General features: G+C 65.0%; 2 protein-coding genes across 7 annotated transcripts in view; one reads left to right on the top strand and one right to left on the bottom strand.

The window, feature by feature from the left end:
- Positions 1–99: 99 nt before the first annotated feature.
- On the bottom strand, positions 100–7,569 carry SPIRE2 (spire type actin nucleation factor 2). Of its 2 annotated transcripts, XM_072872526.1 has the most exons (15): positions 7,359–7,569; positions 4,257–4,294; positions 3,607–3,966; positions 3,205–3,285; positions 2,964–3,128; positions 2,773–2,859; positions 2,527–2,650; positions 2,256–2,425; positions 1,981–2,131; positions 1,712–1,845; positions 1,237–1,371; positions 1,098–1,165; positions 971–998; positions 764–879; positions 100–678 (listed from the first exon to the last, which is right to left on the bottom strand). In XM_072872526.1, the coding sequence occupies exons 1-15, from the start codon at positions 7,567–7,569 to the stop codon at positions 471–473; spliced, it is 2,076 nt and encodes a 691-aa protein (XP_072728627.1). In that variant the 3' UTR covers positions 100–470. The 2 variants fall into 2 exon arrangements, with proteins under 2 accessions (XP_072728627.1, XP_072728628.1); XM_072872527.1 differs by lacking the exon at positions 1,712–1,845 and having other exon boundaries at positions 7,359–7,449.
- Positions 7,570–14,835: 7,266 nt separating this feature from the next.
- FANCA (FA complementation group A) overlaps positions 14,836–18,321 on the top strand; it is a 37,652-nt gene continuing 34,166 nt past the window's right edge. For 3 of the 5 annotated variants that reach the window (XM_072872685.1, XM_072872682.1, XM_072872684.1), the window contains exons 1-5: positions 14,836–14,894; positions 15,472–15,581; positions 16,524–16,596; positions 17,053–17,195; positions 17,819–17,914. In XM_072872685.1, the coding sequence (XP_072728786.1) occupies positions 14,855–14,894; positions 15,472–15,581; positions 16,524–16,596; positions 17,053–17,195; positions 17,819–17,914 (462 nt within the window). In that variant the 5' untranslated portion in view covers positions 14,836–14,854. The remainder of the gene's footprint in view (positions 14,895–15,471; positions 15,582–16,523; positions 16,597–17,052; positions 17,196–17,818; positions 17,915–18,321) is intronic. The other 2 variants (XM_072872683.1, XM_072872686.1) reach the window with 1 other exon arrangement.

The raw sequence follows: 18,321 nt of genomic DNA, 5'->3' as shown, positions 1-18,321 counted from the left end.
TCCACCCCCGCTCCCCACCCACCCACCCACCCACCCACTCGGAAACAGCCACACGGCCCCAGGGGCAGCCCAGCGGGTTTATTAGCCGGGGGAGGGGGATGTACAGAGCGGCCGTGCCAGCCCACGGTGCTGGGCACCCCGGCGTGGCCGGCACCTGCCCGGCGCAGCCAGGGCTTGGCACAGAAGCGGGGCCGGGGGGCGAAGGCTGGCGGCTGCAGGCGCCCCGCGGCGGGACCCGTCCCCGTCCCCATCCCCGTCCCCTCAGGGACCGTGCCAGCGTCCCACCAGCAGCAGGGACAGGAGGGGACAGCGGGGATGGCAGGCACCCCGCCGTGCCGCCAGTCCTTGCCCCCCCCCCGGTCCATAAGGTATATAAATATAGAGGCTGTCTGTATACGTCCTATGTATATATGTACATCCGGGTGGCCGCTCACGGGGTCTGCGCCAGGGCACCCCCGCGCCGGGCCCCTTCACTTGTGCCAGGAGTCACCGTAGAGGGAGCGGGCCTTGGCGCGGCGCGGCGCAGCGTTGAGGACGGCCACGCTGCGGCGGCTGGAGCAGATGACGTCGGTGACGAAGCCGGCGCAGTCGCTGCAGACGTCGCGCAGGACGGAGCCTTGGGCGTAGATGTGGGGGAACTCCTCTTCCACCCGGCGCCAGCATGTGCCCGAGAGCGAGCTGTGGCACAGGGCACGCCGTCAGCCCCGGCCCGCGGAGGAGGAGGAGGAGGAAGGGGAGGAAGGCTCAGGGCCGTGGGACTCACTGGAAGGTCTCTCTCCTCCGCAGTGGCAGGGCTTTGGCCAGCAGCGAGCCCGGGAGGCTCTCGAAGCCCAGCGCGTAGACGGGGATGTGAGCCAGCTTCTTGGAAGGCATCTTCATCTGCCGGGCGCAGGCATCAGGGCAGGACGGGGACAGGGATGGGACAGGGAGAGGGACAAGGAGAGGGACAAGGAGAGGGACGCAGCCTTACCTTCAGGCTGCAGGAGCTGCAGACCGACCTGGGGACGCAGAGAGAGCCCGGTGAGCGGGGCCATCGCAGGCATCCTCCCGCCACCCTCCCAGCCCCGCGGCACGGCGCGACGTGGCGCGGCGCTCACCGCTTGCAGAAGAGGCATGCCGCGGGCCAGGAGAAGAGGGGGAACTTGGCCCTGCAGCAGCAGCAGACCTGTGGGCAGAGGGGGGTGAGAGCCGGGGGCCGGGCGGGCAGCACTCAGCCCCTCCGGCCCCAGCTCCCACCTTCCCCTTCCGCAGGCTGCTGTACAGCTCCTTGCTCTGCAGGAACTTCTCCATCTCGGCCTTCACCAGCACCCTGCGCACATTGATCATCTCCTCCACGGTGAGGGCCAGGCTCTCCACGGGGTGGCTGAACTCCTGCGGGCGAGGGGGGGTCACGTCCGCCCGGTCTGGCACAGGGCACGGCCCGGGACGTCCCTGTGCCGTGGGCAGAGCCTCCCGGCACGGACACAGCATCCCTGGCGCAGGCAGGGCATCTCCCGCACCGGCGGAGCTTCTCCGGCATGGGCGGGGTGTCTCCGGCACGGGCACGTGGCACGGCGTGCCTCAAGTCCCGCATCCCGTGCATAGGGAGCGGGGAGGCCACGGGGACCCCCCCAGCCGCCCTGTGCCCTCCTGCCAGGCTGCCACGTGCCCGCGGTCATGCTTGCATGGCGGCCCTGGCCCCGGCGGCCCCGGCCCCGCCACCGGCCCTCACCAGCCAGAGGTGCTTGGAGCTGGTGCTGGGGCCAGCGCTGGATCCGTCCTCTGGCCTCTCCTCCACGGCGCTGAGGGCGGCCCGGGGCGGTGCTGAGCCGTCCGGCAGTGGCTGGCAGCTGGCGGGGACGGAGCCTGCGGGGAGGGACGGGGATGCCGTGGCAAGGCCACGCTGCCCGGTGCCACGGCACGGCCACCCTGGGGACGGCGGGGGGGGGGGACACACACGGGGGTAGCGCGGGGCTGGGGACCTCCGGCGGGTACCTGTACCTGAGCGGGGCCGGGGCTCGGGCTGCAGCGGCTCCGGCTCCCGGGGCGCAGGCTGGCTGCCCCCCAGCTGGCTCTGCAGCTGCGCCAGGTCCTGCTCCGAGAAAGAGCGGTCCCGCTTCAGCGGCACGTCCGTGCCCGGAGAGTCCTCCTCCTGCAAGGCCACGGGCACCGCATCACCCCAGGGACCCCCTCATCCCCCCGGCACCTCCCGCGTGTGTGTCGCCCCCCCCCGCCCCGACCTCCACCCTCCCACCCCACCGGGTCCCCTCTCTTGCCTCGGAGATGTTCATCTCCTCCATCTCGGCCAGGGTGGGTGCCTTGAGCAGGACGCGGGGCCGCGGGCGTACCGGCGCGGTGCTCGCCGGGGACCGGGAGAGCTCGAGGCAGGAGCTGGAGGCCAGGCGGCCCGAGCAGGCATGGGGGATGCAGGGCAGGGAGCTGTAGCCTGCGGACGGGGACGAGGCTCGGTCCCGGCACGACAGGGACCTGCCCCGGTGCCGGGCACATCGCTGGCAGCCAGGTGCGGCAGGGAGGGGATGCCGGTACCTTTCTGGCCGCGGTACGGCTTCTCCACGGGCCGAAGCTTCCTCTCCTGCCTGATCTCCTCCAGGATCTTCTCATGGAGCGTCCTCTGCTTCTGGGGCAGGGGCCGCAGCCGCCGCTCTGACGCCTGCAGGACGCACGGACGGGACTTCAGGCGGTGGCCGCGGCTCGGGGATGGCACCCATGGGACCCGCCAAGCCCGAGCTGGGCACTGCCATGCCATGGAGGTGTCCCGGTGCCGGCACTCACGTGCTTCAGCGGGGGCCGGGAGCGGATGAAGTCGAGGATGAGCTCGTGGGCGTCCTTCTTCACCCGAGGGGGGATGTCTCCGTCCACCTGGGAAAAGACAGAGGGGCCACGGGCGGCGTCGGTGCCAGGGCTGGCGGGTGACGCGGTGGCAGGGCAGGGGGCTGGCATGGTGGCAGCCCGGCCGTGCTCACCATGACCTTGCGGAGTTTGTAGTTGCGGGCGCGGATGTCCTGCATGAGCATCTCGAAGGGGGTGAGCTGGTACTCGGTGGGCAGGGGGTTGAACTGCTTCTCCTGCACCTTCTTCAGCTTCACGCCGTGCCGCAGCTCCCGCATCAGCTGCACCCACAGCCGGGCCTGGCGGGGGGACGGACACGGCGTCAGCCCCTGCCCGGCCCCGGCACGGTCCCCGCGCCCGGCCGTGCCGCCGTACCCAGTCGGTGTTGCGCAGGCTGCCCAGCTCGGCTGCCGGCCGCTCCTCCGCCTCCTCATCCTCCTTCAGCTTCTGCAGCATCTGCCGCGGCACAAGACACCGTCACCCTGCCCCGGTGCCCGCTGGCACCGAGGGTCCGGCTGAGGCCGTGCTGCGGGGCCGCAGCACCGACGTACGCCCCCGTCCCCGCTGCCAGCCGACCCCATTGGCACCGGCCCGGGGCAGGCGGGAGCCAGTGGTGCCGCAGCCCCGGGAGAGGGTGTACGGCCGAACACCGGTGCCAGCAGCCCTGGTTGTGGGGGGCAGAGGGGAGCACCACGCCCACCCCACCGTTTTGGGTCCACGGGTGGTTCCCCTGGGCAGGCAGCGGTGCCGGCCGTGCCGCCGGGCGCCTGCGCTCACCTCCTTGGCGTCACGGATCTTGGCGAGGAAGGCTTTCAGCTCCACGGTCTCGGCGAAGAGCGCCCGGCAGACGGCCTGGTAGTGCGCCTGGGCCTCGGCGGGGTCGGCCAGGCGGGCGGCACAGCACCGCATGGCCTGCCCGAAGGTGCGCACGGCGCGCAGCGGCCCCTCGCCCCCCTCCTCCTCCTCCTCCTGCCCCCCATAGCCCTCGTCGGCCGTGCCGCAGCCGCTGTCCTCCGAGTCGCTGTTGGTCATCAGGTCGATGAGCTGCTCCAGCCGCGGGCTCAGCTCCCGCTCCTCGTTCTCATCCAGCCCCCAGTCCAGCGCCCGGTAGATGGCGAAGCCCAACGACTGCACCATCTGCGGGGAGACAGCGCCCGCTGGGCTCCGGCCAGACCCCGGCACCGGCTGCGCCGGGGGGAGCCCCTCGGCACGCGTGGCCGGCACCGGCTGCCCCCCCGCACCCCCTAGCCCTTGGGGCTGGGTCTCGTCCCCCCGCTGCGCCCCAGGACCCCATCACCATCACTGCAGGGCAAGGGGGGCAGGCGGCCGTGCCCACTCGGGGACGCCCGCACTGGGGTGCGATGGCAGACAGGCCAAGTCACCAGCAAGCTGCAGCGGGGCCGGGCGGGCGTCCGGCTCCCACGTACCTGGGCTTCGGCGGAGGGCGTCAGCAGCGGGGGCAGCTCTGGGGGGAGGAGGGCAGAGTCACCGCGGGCACCCGTGGCCCCGCGCTGGGCATCCCCCCCTGCCACCTCCTGTCCCGCACCCCAAGGATGCTGCACCCACCCGGTCCCGGCTGTGGGGCACTCGGCAGGGGCACCCTGAGCGGGTCCCATCCCCAGCAGCTCCTACCCTGAGCCAGGACCCCCATCCCCAGCCGGCCCCATCCTGAGCTGGTCCCAGGACGCAGCTCCATGGGACAACGGGGACCGGACCCGCGTGTTGAGCCCCAGTGTCAGGCAGTGCCAGCTGCGAGATGGCGGCGCAGCCTCCGTCGCCCGGCTGAGCCGGCTGAGCACGGCAGGCCTCGCTGGGCATCGCGGCAGATGCCGGTCCTGGGCAACGAGCCCAAACAGGCACCAGCCACTCGGCCCCACTGCCTCCGGCCGGACCCGGGAGGCACATCATGGGTGGCAGCGTCACCCCTTCACCCCTCACTCCCAAGGCTGGATGGAGCTGGGAGCTCTGCACCCGCAGGGAAATGCCCCCTGCACCCCTCGGGGCTGCGGGCACCGGCAGCGTGGGCACCGGCAGCACGGGCACCGGCAGGCAGGGGTGCAGTGAGGACCCGCAGATCACCCACAGGACACGGCCCGGGTGCCCGGCGTGGGCTGCGGTGACGGGTTGTGCCCAACAAACGAGGCTGCTTTCCACTGCAGAGCCAGCACAGCTGGAGCATCGCGCACGCCGACACCGTGCCCACACACACGCCAGCCCAGGACGCGCTCGTGGGCAGCTCAGACCCTCCCGGCAGCCGGACGGCCACGGGACGAGGAGCACGAGTGGCTTTTGCAGCGTCCCCGAGGGCAGTGCCCCGGGGCCCCCGGCTCCGCTTTCCCGATAGCAGCCGCAGAGCTGCTTCTCCGGCCCAGGGGAACGCCGGCCATTAGCTCTCCATTTAGCTGATCGATGCGGCAGCCGCGGGGATGTGCCGGCTGTGTGCCGGCTGTGTGTCAGCCAGGCCAGGCGCCGCACAAGAAGGCCAGCGCGAGTGGCGGAGACGCAGGGTCCGGCCATGCCGTGGTGCCACGCGTGAGCCCAATGTCACCCCTGTGTCCCCAGGCTGTGCCCGGCTCCTGCTGCAGCGCCAGCCCCGGGAGGCTCTGCCCTGGCTGGGAGAGGATGTGGCAGCACATCCCCTAGGACCTCGCCACCGATACCGCGGACCCGGTGCCCGGCCGGAGCCTCCTCCCGCTGACCGCGGCTCGGCAAACACCGTGAGAGCCGGGCCAGCGGGCTGAGCCTGGCCGGTCCCAGCAGCTCCCTCCAGCCGCTGGGGCACGGCCAAGGAGGGGGGTCCCACGGGACGGGGAATTGGAGCGGCTCAGGAGGGTGCTGCCGGCTCACCCGGCCCCGATCTGGTCCCACGCCCGGGTGGAGCGGCCAAGCCGTGTGCCGGGCTGGTGCTGCCACCCTCAGCGGTGCTGGGAGGAATCCGGAGCCCTTCCAGCTTTGGGCTTCGCCGCAAAGGGCCCAGATTTGTCCCTGGGGAGATGGCTCAGGCTGGCACGGGAGTGACTCGGGAGCGGGAGGTGGCGCGGTGGCACCGGCTCCGGCACAGCGGCCGCGGCGGCTCAGGGAAGGGCGTGGGGCCCTTCCCATGTGCGACCGGTGGAGCTGGTGTGACCACGCCATGCCCAGCCGCCGTGAGCACGTGCCGTGCCTGTGCGTGGCCCCGTCCCGGGCACAGCACTGGCCGCAGCCAGCCTGCGCACCGCTGCCGGCTGAGCTGCCCCACGCGCCCCGATCCCCAGGGGCTGCCTGCGCCCTGCTCCCCATCTCCCATCAACCCTGGCTCAGCTCCGCGCTTGCCCTCCTGCCACCGGCAGCATCCCCTGCACGGCCACCGGCAGCGAGGACACGCAGTGACACCACAGCGTCCCTTGCCCGGCCACGGGCGAGGACGGGCCGCGATGCCGCGGCATCCCTGCCTGGCCGTGACCCCCCGGGAGGCCCCGCCGCCCCTGACAGCGCCGAGCACCGGGGCGAGGAGAGCGAAGCCGTTTGCCACGCTCCGTCATGAGGCGCAGGGGTGCTCCTCGCTGCGCCAAGCCACCCGGCATCGCTGCTGGCAGCCGGCCGAGCCTAATGACAGCCCGTAACCACCACGGCCCTGCCCGGCAGCACCAACCGCCCGCAGAGCGGGCACGGCCGGGAGTCCGAAGGTCAGGGACGGCGCTGCCCAAAACAGCCCTCCCGGGGCGAGGGCCGGCCGGGGCCCCACGGAGACCCCCCGAGCTGGGGACGGGGTCCCCTGCGGGGTCCGAGTGTGCAGGCGTGTTAAGGCGTGTGCGGCGGGTGTATGTGCCGCATGTGTGCGGGTGTGTGTCCCCGTGTCTGGCTGTCTGTCCTTGCCATGCGTCCTGCCCGCCCCGACGGGCTCGGTGTCCTGCGGCCTCCCGGGGGGTCCCGGCCCGGTGAGCCCCGCACCCATGGGTGCCCTGCACACCCCCACACCCCGGGACCAGCCTCACCGGATCACCTGGCCGGGCCCCCGAGTCACCGGAGTCACCGGCCCCCTGTGCCGGTACCGGCAGTGCCAGCGCCGGTGCCGATGCCGGTCCCCCTCGCCAGGGCCGGGGCTCGGGGTTCGCCCCCACCCCCGCCGGTGCCAGTGCCGCCTTCCTGCCCCCGGGTGCCGGTGCCGGCCCTCTCGCCGGGGGCCGCACCCCCTCTTGCCGCACCCCCTCAGCCCGTGCCCCCACTGCCGCACCGGTGCCCTGCCGCCGGTGCCGGCGACGCCACCGCCTGTCTGCGTCCCCCCCCCCCGCCGGGGCCGCTTCCCCTGCCCATCCCCCGCTGCCGGTACCGGGGTTTCTCCAGCGGGGCCGGTCCCTCCCGCCGGGGCCGCTGCCGCTGCGACCCCCTCCCGCTCCCTCCGCGCCCCCGCCACCGCCCTCCCGGGGCGGGCGGCGCGGTGCAGCGCCCCCTGCCGGCGCCGGTAAGTCCCGGTGCCCCCGGCGCCCACCCCCGCCCGCGCGGGCTCTGCCCGTCGCCGGCTCCCACCCCGCTTCGCGGCGTTCCCTTACCGGGCGGCGGTGCGGGGAGGACGACGCTGCCGTCGCCGCGGAGGCGGATGTCGGCGGTGCGGAGCGGCGCGGCGGGGGCGGCGGCGGCGGCGGCGCGGCAGCCCTGGAAGCAGAGCGCCCAGGCCTGCTCCTCGTTCAGCGGCTGCTCGTAGCACTTCAGCACCTCCTCCAGGGACAGCTCCCGCGGGGCCCCGCCGCCCGCCCGCGCCATCGCCCCATCCCCGCGCGCCGCCGCCGCCGCCGCCGCCGCCGCCGCCGCACGGGCGGGCGGGGCCCCGGGAGGGGCGGGGGCGGGGGGGGGGGGCGGCGCGGCGGAGCGGAGCGGAGCGGAGCGGCTGGCGGCGGATCGGACCGCCCCCGCGGCCGCCGCTCGGCCCCGCCTGCGCCGCCGCCCGGCGGGAGGGGACGCGGCGGCGCCGAGGGGAACGGCGCGGGACGGGGGGGCTCGGCTCGGTTCGGTACAGAAGGCACGGCTCGGTTCGGCTCGGCTCGGCTCAGCGCGGCTCGGTACGGCTCGGTACAGCACGGCTCGGTTCGGCTCGGCTCGGCTCGGCTCGGTACAGCACGGCACGGCTCGGTACGGCTCAGTACAGCTCGGTACAGCACGGCTCAGCACGGCCCGGCTCGGCTCGGCTCGGCTCAGTACGGCACGGCTCGGTACGGCTCGGTACGGCTCGGTACAGCACGGCACGGCTCGGTACGGCTCAGTACAGCTCGGTACAGCACGGCTCAGCACGGCCCGGCTCGGCTCGGCTCGGCTCAGTACGGCACGGCTCGGTACGGCTCGGTACGGCTCGGTACAGCACGGCCCGGCTCGGTACGGCTCGCTACGCATGTCTCGTCTCGGCTCAGCACGGCCCGGCTCGGTATGGCTCTGTACAGCTCGGTAGAGTACGGCACGGCTCGGCTCGGCTCGGCTCAGCACGGCTCGGAATGGCTCGGCAGAGCTCGGTACAGCACGGCCCGCCCAGGCTGGCAGGGTGCAGGACGAGGGTGCAGGACTGGGTGCGGGGAGCGTAACTGGGTGCAGGGCGCAGGGTGCGTGGCTGGGTGCTGGGTGCTGGGTGCAGGGCGAAGGCCGCAGGGCGTGTGATGGGGTGCAAGGTGCGTGCTGGGGGTGGGGGTGCAGGGCACTGCTGGGGGGACACCCCCCACAAGGGGCGTGGGTATGGCTCCGGCGAGCTCCGGGGTGGTCACGCCACAAGGCGTGGCCGCGGCCCAGAGGCACGAAGCGCCAGGCTCCCAGGCGGCCGTCCCACGGAACCCACGTGCCACGCGTGGCGCGGGCAGGTGTAGGGACACGACGGCCTCAAGGCCAGGGGGCCATCAGGGGAGACATGGCCACGAGCTCCCGGCCGCCCGCGGGGGCAGAGGCCCTTCCCCACCGGCACCCACGGGAACGCCTGCAACGAGGCATCCACCTCCCCGGCTCCACGCCTGCGGAGGCTGCAGGGGTGGTGGGAGCCCTGGGGAGCTCGGCTCGGCTCGGCTCGGCTGGGGAGCCGGCGGAGGGAAGGGGCCAGGCCGGGACGATGACGCTCCCCGGGAGGAAAGGCCAGGAAGGAGAAGAGCTCTGGATGCTGCAGCATGGTTTGGGCACGGCCAGGAGCAGCGGCAGCCAGCTGAAGGCACCGGGATGAGGAGCTGGAGTCTCTAGGGAGATGATGTCCCACGGGAACATGGTGTGGGGGTACAACGTCCTCCAGCCACCAAGGAAGGCTGGCGTGGCACGGTGCCGAGAGCGGGCTCGTGCCCGGGCACCGGTGGGTCCCTCCAGACCCAGTCCTGGCAGAGCAGAAAGGACAGGCAGCCCACCGTGAAAGGTCAGCTAGAGCAAATTAAGGCTCTTGTCGTGATGAGCTTCCCATTTCCATGATGGAAGGAGCGTAAAACCCCATCTCAGCTCCATTAACCCATGAGCATAAACTGGGGCCGATCCCGGAGCCATGCTGGCAGCGCTGGGACAGGGACGGAGCTGGCACACCGGCACGTGGGCGCTCGTCCGTCCCACACGGCCAAAGAGCTGCCCTGGGGCCGGAGACCTCCGGCAAAGGGTCCGGGACGGTGCCTGCAGTGCCGGGGAAGAGAAATGCCCTCCGATGTCCGTCCCGGAGAACCCGAGCAGCGTCAGGTCCATCTTTGGGGAAGGAAATGGGAGAACAGAGTTGGATGGCTGGGAAATGCAGCCCTGGGCAGTGCCCTGGGGTTTGGGAAGGGGGAGGATGGATACGGACAATCCAAAGCGTCCGTCCATCTCTGGGATTACTCAAACGCACCGCTGCCAGGGCGGGAGCGCGTTGCAGGGGGTCGGGAGCACAGCGCGTCCCGCACGTCGCAGGAAAGCCGCACGGCTCCGGCCCCCCGGAGCAGCTCTTGGCTGCGGCGCTGACGGCTGGGTCTGGCTTTCCGCACCAAAAGTGCGATTTGAATGCGACATTTACCCTGTAATCAGCCGGCTTTGGAGCCGGCTCGGGAAGCGACTTCAGAGGGAAGAAAGCTGCGCGTGCTGCCTGCCGCAGCGGGTCCGCGCCGGGCCGAGCCGGCTGCCGGCTTTCCTGCGCCGCACACCTCCGTCAGCGCCTCCGGACACAGCCAAGGCGGCACCACCGGGGAGAGGAGCGGGGAGGACGCGCGGCGTTTGGAGGCGGCGATAACCCAACCCGCAGGATTAATGGGAACGCATTTGAATTATAAAGCACGAAGCCCTTTGCTTTGGGTAAAACTGTAATTAATATGAAATCGAGATGTAATTAAAAGCTACCGTCTTGGAAAACATCAAACAAAAGCCAAGTGTGTATGTGCACAGGGGAAATATAATTAAAAATGAAAGAAATTGGGAACAAAAAAAATGAACAGGTTGGGAAAGGGTTGCAGAGCACTAGGGGAGGGTTAGATTTCCCAGCTCCCTGCTGCCCTCGGCATCGAAGCAGGACGTGCCCCAGCGAGACGGCCGCAGAGCTGGGACGGAGGGCAGAGCCCTTCCGCAGCAGCCTGCAGCAGGGCGGCGTGCTGTACGCCGTGTTTGTTTGCGGGTAACGTATTCACGGGGGTTTCATCTGTCATATGCAAAAAATTTCCTTAAAAAGCCACAGGAACCCGAGATGAGCGTGCAGGGCGCCCGTGGGGTTGGATGCACCTATCCCACTCTCCTTAGGTGCCGCAATAAACTTGGGGCCATGAAAGGAGAGAGCATTTTACAAGGTAGCTCGCTCTTGATGCGTGCTGCGTGCTGGCCTCGGATGTGGCCGGAGTTTGAGGATTTTCCTGGCGTCGCTGCTTGGAGTGCAGCCCCCGGCTCCGGGCAGCGATGCCGAACTCTCGGCTGCATCTCCCTGCGCCCCCTCGGAGGGTTTCTCGTCGGTTTGGCCATCGCAGTGATGGTTTCCCCGTTTTTTTATTCTTTGGTGAAACCAGAGTCCCTGACTGTGCCTGGTGTAATGGGCCACTCGCTGCTCCCAGACTTTCTGGTTCCCTGAAACGCCCCAAGTCAATGGGGCCCCCACCCCGAGGCTGGCACGTCGGTCTCCCCGAGAGGGACGCCGAGCCCCGTGCTGCTGCGTTCGCCAGTGCTGCCGTACGCCCCGGTCTGGGGCAGAAGCGGGTCTGCGGCATCGCCGTCTCTCGTGCCATGGAGGCACCGGGCTCTCGGTGCGCGGCCGCTGCAAGAGCTCCCCAGTCTCCTCTCTGCACGCATAAACTCTGGGGCACCCCAGAAACCTGAGCTCCAGGGCAGACGCCCTGCCAGGGCCAGCCACGCCGGGCGATCCCTTTGGAGGAGCACGAGCGCTCTGATCTGCGCTCCTGATGAAAGCAGCGGGGTTGTGAGCGCTGGTGGCCAGCCCCGTCCCCAGCTGCAGCCGAGGAGGACCCGAGACACGGCCGAGCCCGTTCCTGCCAGGCAAGCGTGCCTCACGGGCGTGATGCTTGAACACAGCAGGCCGGATCCTGCAAAGCCGTCTGCCTTGCGGAGTCAGTTTTATTGCAAAGGTCTCTTTATTTCGCGCTCCTCTCGTCCAGGGGCGAACAGCCAGGCCAAGCCTTTCTCTGAACAAGGGGAGCGAGCCCGCTGGCTTCCCTGCCCTTCTGCGGAGCTGCCAGTCCCTCATTGCTGCCTCCGGGCTGGACTCTGCCCTCGGCGCAGCCGTACCCGGTCCTGCTGCCCGGGACAGCCGGGCTCCGCCGGATCTGCCCTGCTGCTGCAGGAGGTGAAGGCGCTGCAAAGGGCTGGAGAGGCAGATTCAACCACAGAGCGTTTGTTAAAGCTCCATTTCCTTCCTAGAGTCTTCTTCATTAATATTTTAATCATAACCAATTTTCTGAGCAGACTGCATTAACTCGGCGTACCTCGGTGATCAATGCCTCAAGATAATGCATCGAAGGATTAAATATAGCGAGCGCGGCTCTTTGCAGGCCGGTAAGCCAGCGAGGCCACAGAGACCTGCCGGCAGTGCTGCTAACAGAGACATTCACTCTTCCATTTCCACCCGTGGGCGACGGCGTCCCTGGCCCGCAGCGCGGGACCGGACAGACGCAGGGCCCTGCAACACACGGGACACGCGGCCTGGCTGCAGGGAGCCAGGGACGCGTGGGGAGACGGGACAGAGGACATCCCGGTGGCCCTGGGACGCGTCCCGGTGGCCGGAGCTCAGCCCAGCCCCGCGGGCTGCGTGGGCAGACCTCAGAGCTCCCACGGGAGGTGACCTCCCCTCGCCTACAGCCAGAATTACCCTCCCTGCCCCATCCCACCCTCTCGTCTTTTTATCTCTTTGTACCTTGCTAAATAATTCCTTTTCTTCTTCCCTGCTTATCTCTGAGATGTTTGGAGGCAGGTCCTTCCTTTCCCCTTCCCCCTCCTTTCCCTCTTCCCTTCCCCTTCCCTTCCCCCTTCCCTGCCCTCTCCTTCCCCTTCTCCTTCCCTTCCCCTTCCCTTCCCTCCCCTCTCCTTCCCTTCCTTCTTCCCTTCCCCCTTCCCTTCCCTCCTCCCTTCCCCCTTCCCTCCTCCCTTCCCCCTTCTCTCTTCCCTTCCCCCTTCCCTTCCCTTCCCTCTCCTTCCCCTTCTCCTTCCCTTCTCTCTTCCCTTCCCTCTCCTTCCCCCTTTCCTTCCCTTCCCTCTTCCCTTCCCTCTCCTTCTCCTTCTTCTTCCCTTCCCCTTCTCCTTCCCTTCTCTATTCCCTTCCCTTCCCTTCCCTTCCCTTCCCTTCCCTTCCCTTCCCTTCCCTATTCCCTTCCCTTCCCCTTCTCCTTCCCTTCTCTCTTCCCTTCCCTCTCCTTCCCCTTTTCCTTCCCTTCCCTCTTCCCTTCTCTCTCCTTCTCCTTCCCTTCCCCTTTTCCTTCCCTTCCCTCTTCCCTTCCCTCTCCTTCTCCTTCCCTTCCCCTTCTCCTTCCCTTCTCTATTCCCTTCCCTTCCCTTCCCTTCTCTATTCCCTTCCCTTCCCTTCCCTTCCCTTCGCTTCCCTTCCCTTCCCTTCCCTTCCCTTCCCTTCCCTTCCTTCCCTTCCCTTCCCTTCCCTTCCCTTCCCTTCCCTTCCCTTCCCTTCCCTTCTCCTTCTCCTTCTCCTTCTCCTTCTCCTTCCCTTCCCCTTTTCCTTCCCTTCCCTCTTCCCTTCCCTCTCCTTCTCCTTCCCTTCCCCTTTTCCTTCCCTTCCCTCTTCCCTTCCCTCTCCTTCTCCTTCTCCTTCCCTTCCCCTTCCCCTTCCCTTAGCGATGCAAATATTTAATTCTATTGCAGTTGAGTCCCTCTGGCTTCTTAACCACGTTAATTGCCGGCTCTAACCTCCGCCCGGCCCCCCTCAACCCCTCCAGTGCCACCCCCCGACCTATTCAGCACTCCCGCTCCCCTCGCCCCTCGGAGCCACTTCCTCCCGGCTGTGCCTTCCCAAGGACAACACGGAGGTGCCACATCCCACAGACCTGCTCCCACCCGTGTCCCCGCTCCCTCAGCTGTCACCGCGTCCTCCGTTCCCCTTCATAGGTCATCCCCACCACCTGTAAAACGAGCCCCCCGCAGATGTCCCCCCCCCGGCAGGGTTGCTGCGGGACAGGTTTTGATTTGCTTTGCCGGCTTGGGGCTCGCCGGGTCCCCAGCCAGCGCTGGAGCTCCTCAGCCACCCAGGGGGCAGAGGGGACAAACGCTCCCCCTCTTTGATGTGCCCCTCCAAAACTTGGGGCTGCCACAAACTCGACGATGGCATCGGGGGTTTAAAGCCATTCAGAAATGTGATTGCGGAAAGGGTTTCACTCGCTGTGTCCAAGCCGAGATTTCGGTGCCGTGGTGACTTTCCGCAGCCTCCCCGGCACGGTGGCGGCAGGTGGAGAGGCACGCTGGCTGCCGGAGCCCATTGCACCGCCAGCGCCAGTGCCAAAGCCGGAGCCTCGCCTCCCGCCGATGCTGTGGGAAGGGTTTTCTTTGGCTCTCGACAGCGAGTGCTGCTGACTCACCCGCTCCCGGGCCCAGCACTGCAATAAAAACATCCCACGGCCAATTCCAGCACAGCGTTTTCAACGTCTGCAAACAGAAGCTAGCCTCTCCTCTCGGCGGTGCGTGCCCCGGGGTCGTACCTGCCTGTACGCTGCCGTCCCTCCCATAACGAATTACTGCGTCCGAACCCTCTGCGGGGCACGCTGACGGCAGCTAACCGGCAGCAGTTAATCTCCAGGAAGGATCAGACGAGAGGCAAACGGGGGAAAATCCCTGTGGGAATTCCACACTGCTCCCTCTGAAACCTTGATTGCCCCCAGCAATGCCCGGCTGGGTGCGGACGGTGATTTCTGCCGTTGGGAGGCTCAGCCTCCTCTTGTCCTCTTCCCTGGGCGGCACAGGGGGCACGCAGAACCCTCGCCCCCGAGGGAAGAGGGGCTACAAGCGGCCTGCTTCACGGCCAGAGCTGTCTGCAAGGAGGCTGAGGCTGGGAGCGGGGACAGGCTGGGGCTAAGAGCCAGCGGCGGGAGCCGGTCCAAGGGACGCTGTGCTGGGAAGAGGCCTGAGAGATGGTGGATGTCCCGGAGCAGGGGACGGCCACCACCAGCCCTCGCAGCCCCAGCCTGGCCGGTCTGTGGGGTGTCTGTCCCCGCTGTGCTGAGCCCCCCAAAGCCAGGCCCCAGGCGGGCGGCTTCCCCTCAGGGCCTGTCAGGGGGAAGCCCTTCTCCCGGCGGCCATGTCGTGGCTGCGGCCTGAGCTACCCACCCCTGTCCCACACACGCTGCCGCAAACAGCCTTTGTGGAGTGTGTTCCCCTCTTTCCGTGTCTCCCCACATCCCACCTCACCCCATCCCGCCCCACCGCCCCATACGGCGGCTGCCTGCCCCCCGCCATCGACACCCACCGCCCTCCCCAACATGGCAGCCCCCGCCTCCGCCACTACCAAGATGGCGGAAGGGTAGGCGGGACCACGCCGCGCTTCCAGCCAATGGGCGGAAGCGCCCTCCCCCGGCGGGCAGCCAATGGCGGCGCAGGGCGGGCGGGTTTGTTTGGCGGGAAGCGAGCGGGGGCCGCCGTGATGGCGGGCCTGGGCGGGAGGACATGGCGGGACCTGCTGGGTAGGTCCGGGCTGGGGCGGCGCCGGGGCTCCTCTGAGTGAGCCCTTGGTCTGGCGCTTCTTGCAGGGACAGCGGAGGGGAGGGGAAGGGAGGGGTGAATGTCCCCTCTCTGCCCTCATACACCCCCCTCCTCCGGCCTGCGTGGTGCTCTGGGCTCCTGGCAGCCCCTCGCCTCAGCTCCTCCTCAGCCCTGCTGCCCCTGCTCCTCCCAGGAACCCTCTCCCGAAGGCTGGTGGCCTTCCTGTGGCCCTGCTGCGACTCCTCTCCTGGGGTGCGGGTGTCAGGGCAGTGCTTTGGTTGCTTTGGGCCAAGGGCCTTCCGAGGCCGATGGCTGACAGTGCCTGACAGGGCTTTGGCTGTGCTGGGCGGCTTGTGCTGGGCTTTGTCTGCAGAGCTGCTTGGAGCAATCCACATGGAAACATCCTGCACTGCTCCTGGCCATGCTGCTGGCTAACGGGGGTCTGACCCGGGCTGCCTCTGCCCTGTCAGTGTGTGCTGTAGCAGCAGAGACAGGGAGGTGTCATCGGGGGGGCTGTCAGAGCAAGCTGTGGTTATAAAAGAAATCCAAACTTCTCAGCAGGGAGAGCCAGGAAACGAAAAAGTGCCTTTGGGAGTGGAGCAGAGCTCCAGGAAGCGGCTCTGCGCCTTCTGGATCACCATCAGAACCTGAATGACCTCCTCCTGGAGGTAGGAGCGGGACGGGATGGTTCGGGGAGTAGTGCTCAGGCTGGGGATCACGGGAGATCCCGCCTGGAGGTGGGTTCCACCACGGCCCCTCCTAGGGCAACTGTAGAATGAATGTCCTGGGAACACAGTTTTCATAAGTGAAAAGAAAAAACAGCACTGTAGGAGTAAGCTGAAGTTTACAGGTTTGTGTTGCAGAGATGAGACTTTTTTTTCTTTTCCTTTATTCTTCTATGTTTTATTGTTACAGACTAAAAATGGTTAAGCATTGTTTGGATTTGGGACAAAGGCACCAGCACCTTTTTCTTGGGGTCAGAACTGGCTTCTTGTGAATATAGGAAAAAAAAATCAGGAGAGACTATTGGGTTTTCTCTGAATTACCAACCATTTCTGACTAACATGACTGTCTTTATGAAAACCTGTGTCATTTGCCTATATAGACGCTTCAGCCAACATTCTGACTTGCCACATTCTAGCTTCTCACGTACTGGAGAGCTTTTGATTTTGATAACTTGAATAGACAATTCAAATACTTCCCACAGTTCAGCCACAAGGATGTTTCTTTCTGTACCGCATACTTGTCTTTATAAAAAGAAAAAAGGGGATTTAACTAGAAAAGGATCAGCGTGGCTTCACAGAAGGGACTTGAAAGACAGAAATTCAGTTCCTGGTGCTGCTGCTGATCTGTTGGGTGACTGGGGACAAGTAACTTTGACCTGTATCTTCTTTTCTCTGCATAAAATGAAGGTAACTGTACTTAGGTCTCTTGTAAAGTGCCCTGAAATCTCTGCTTTACCGTGACCATGTGGGACCTTGGTGTTAATTTCACTTTACTTGCTTCAGCCCCCAAGAATGCCAGGGCTGCTCAGTATGCTTCAGAGGGAAGAGGTCTGTAAATGTGTGTAGTAGACACCTAAGACTGTTATCCTTTTGTTTGGCTTCCAGGTGGAAGATTCAATCAAACCAGGTGGACAGGGTGTTGTAGAGCACCAGGAAGTATCATCAGAATCATTTATAGGTGTGTGAAAGAGTATCTATTGGAGACAGACCTGGGCAAGAACTTTTCTTTATGTACTGAATTTCTGCCTGTTAAATACGATCCCAGTTTTACTTTCTTTTCATTGTTCCGGTCTCCCATTTGGCTATTCATTTCTTACTTGTCCGGTGATGACACCGCTGGCAAGGTCTCATCGTTAAATATTTTGATTATTTGAAAGTGTTACTGTGAGCCCCACAAGACTAAAATACAAAAATCTGCTTAGCAAGGATATTCCACCTCTGCCCCTGGTTGTTCTGCCCCTGTTTTATGTACAGGAAAGGGATGATGTATGGAAATAAAAATTATTTGCAACAAATGACATCTGTGCTGGAAGGAGTTTAAGACTTGGGACTTCTGTCTTCATAGTCATGTATTCAAATCCTTTTTCCTCCCAGGCTATCAGCTTTCTGCTTTGTTTGGTTTTGTTTTTTTCAGTCTCTGTTCTGCAGGAGCAGGCCTCAAGATTGGGCGTACCCACAGCAATCTTGGCAGCCAAAAATGCTGTTACCAACATTGAGCGGATCTGCCAGGCTTCTGCAAGCCCCTCTCAAGTACCACTGCTGAACGTGGACCAGAGAGTAAGGGAAAAGGTTTACAGTTAGTTTATCAAGAAAACAGTATCTTTAGGGTTGACTTCAAACCCAGTTTATCTGTTCTGATAAAGTCACCCAAACACATAGGATCTGAGTGGCCGATTATTCATTTAAGTGTCCGATATGCTCACAGAAGTATGGCGTTCTTCTATACAGGGAAGCGGCTGTTTCTGACAGCTTGGAAATGAAGTTTTTTGTCCGTCGCTGAAGCGCAGCGTTACACAGGTGTCTCTAAGCAGATCCTGTGTTACCACCTCTGGTGTACCTCAGCCTTCCCTGGCGTGGTTTGGTCTCTCTTATCCACGGTTCCATCTTTACCGATGGTCTCGGTTTGCAGTGTAGCCAGGTGTGGTGATGGCTATCTGTACAAAAGCTGTGCTGTGACTGCTCGCTCAAGTCACCTCTGAGGAGCTGTCAGGTGTCACTGCTGTCAGCCTGGCTGCCTTTAGTTCAGCGTTAAGATGAAAGGTTTGGGCCTTTCCCATGAATTCTCTCCACCATTCAAGCCTTTAAAAAGCAGTAAACAGGGAAAAGCGACAAATTGTTTTTCTAAGAATGTGTTGTATACAAAGGAAATGATTTCTGCTTCATTTCTGGGGTGATTCCAGAAGAGGTTGTCTTGCTTGCTTCAAACGGTCAAGGATTTACTGGCGAACAATGTGTTCTGTCGCTCACTCTTCTGTCAAGAAATATGGAAAATGAAGGTAAGACCTCATGGAGAAATGTTGCCATGTTACAGACCATTTAGACTTCATCTGTGGGATGTGGTGGCGTGTTTTCAACCTTCCTCTCCTGTGAAGGCCAGGGATAACTGTTAAATGGACCAGTGAAGTGCTCTGGTTTCATTCCATTTCCCTCGGTGCTTTTTTTGGGGACCTAGAGCAGTCTTGCCACTGCTCATCCCTGCTCTGGTTGACTGCAGTCATGAACTCCTCCTGAGAATGACTGTGGTCTTTCTGACCTTTTAAAAGCATGAACTGAATTATAATGGTGGAGGGTTTTTTTTGTTTGTTTTGTTTATTTTAAAGCAAGTTCACTGGGAACTTCCTTGCCTCTGTAGCGGGATTTGCTTTTTTGAAGAGGACTTAGTAGAGGTTTGGAAGTAGGTGAA

This window comes from Ciconia boyciana, chromosome 9 (assembly GCF_034638445.1).
Source record: "Ciconia boyciana chromosome 9, ASM3463844v1, whole genome shotgun sequence".
In the NCBI taxonomy this organism is placed as follows: Eukaryota; Metazoa; Chordata; class Aves; order Ciconiiformes; family Ciconiidae; genus Ciconia; species Ciconia boyciana.
Note: the sequence above shows the minus strand (reverse complement) of the source record. Positions and strands in the feature narration are given on the sequence as shown.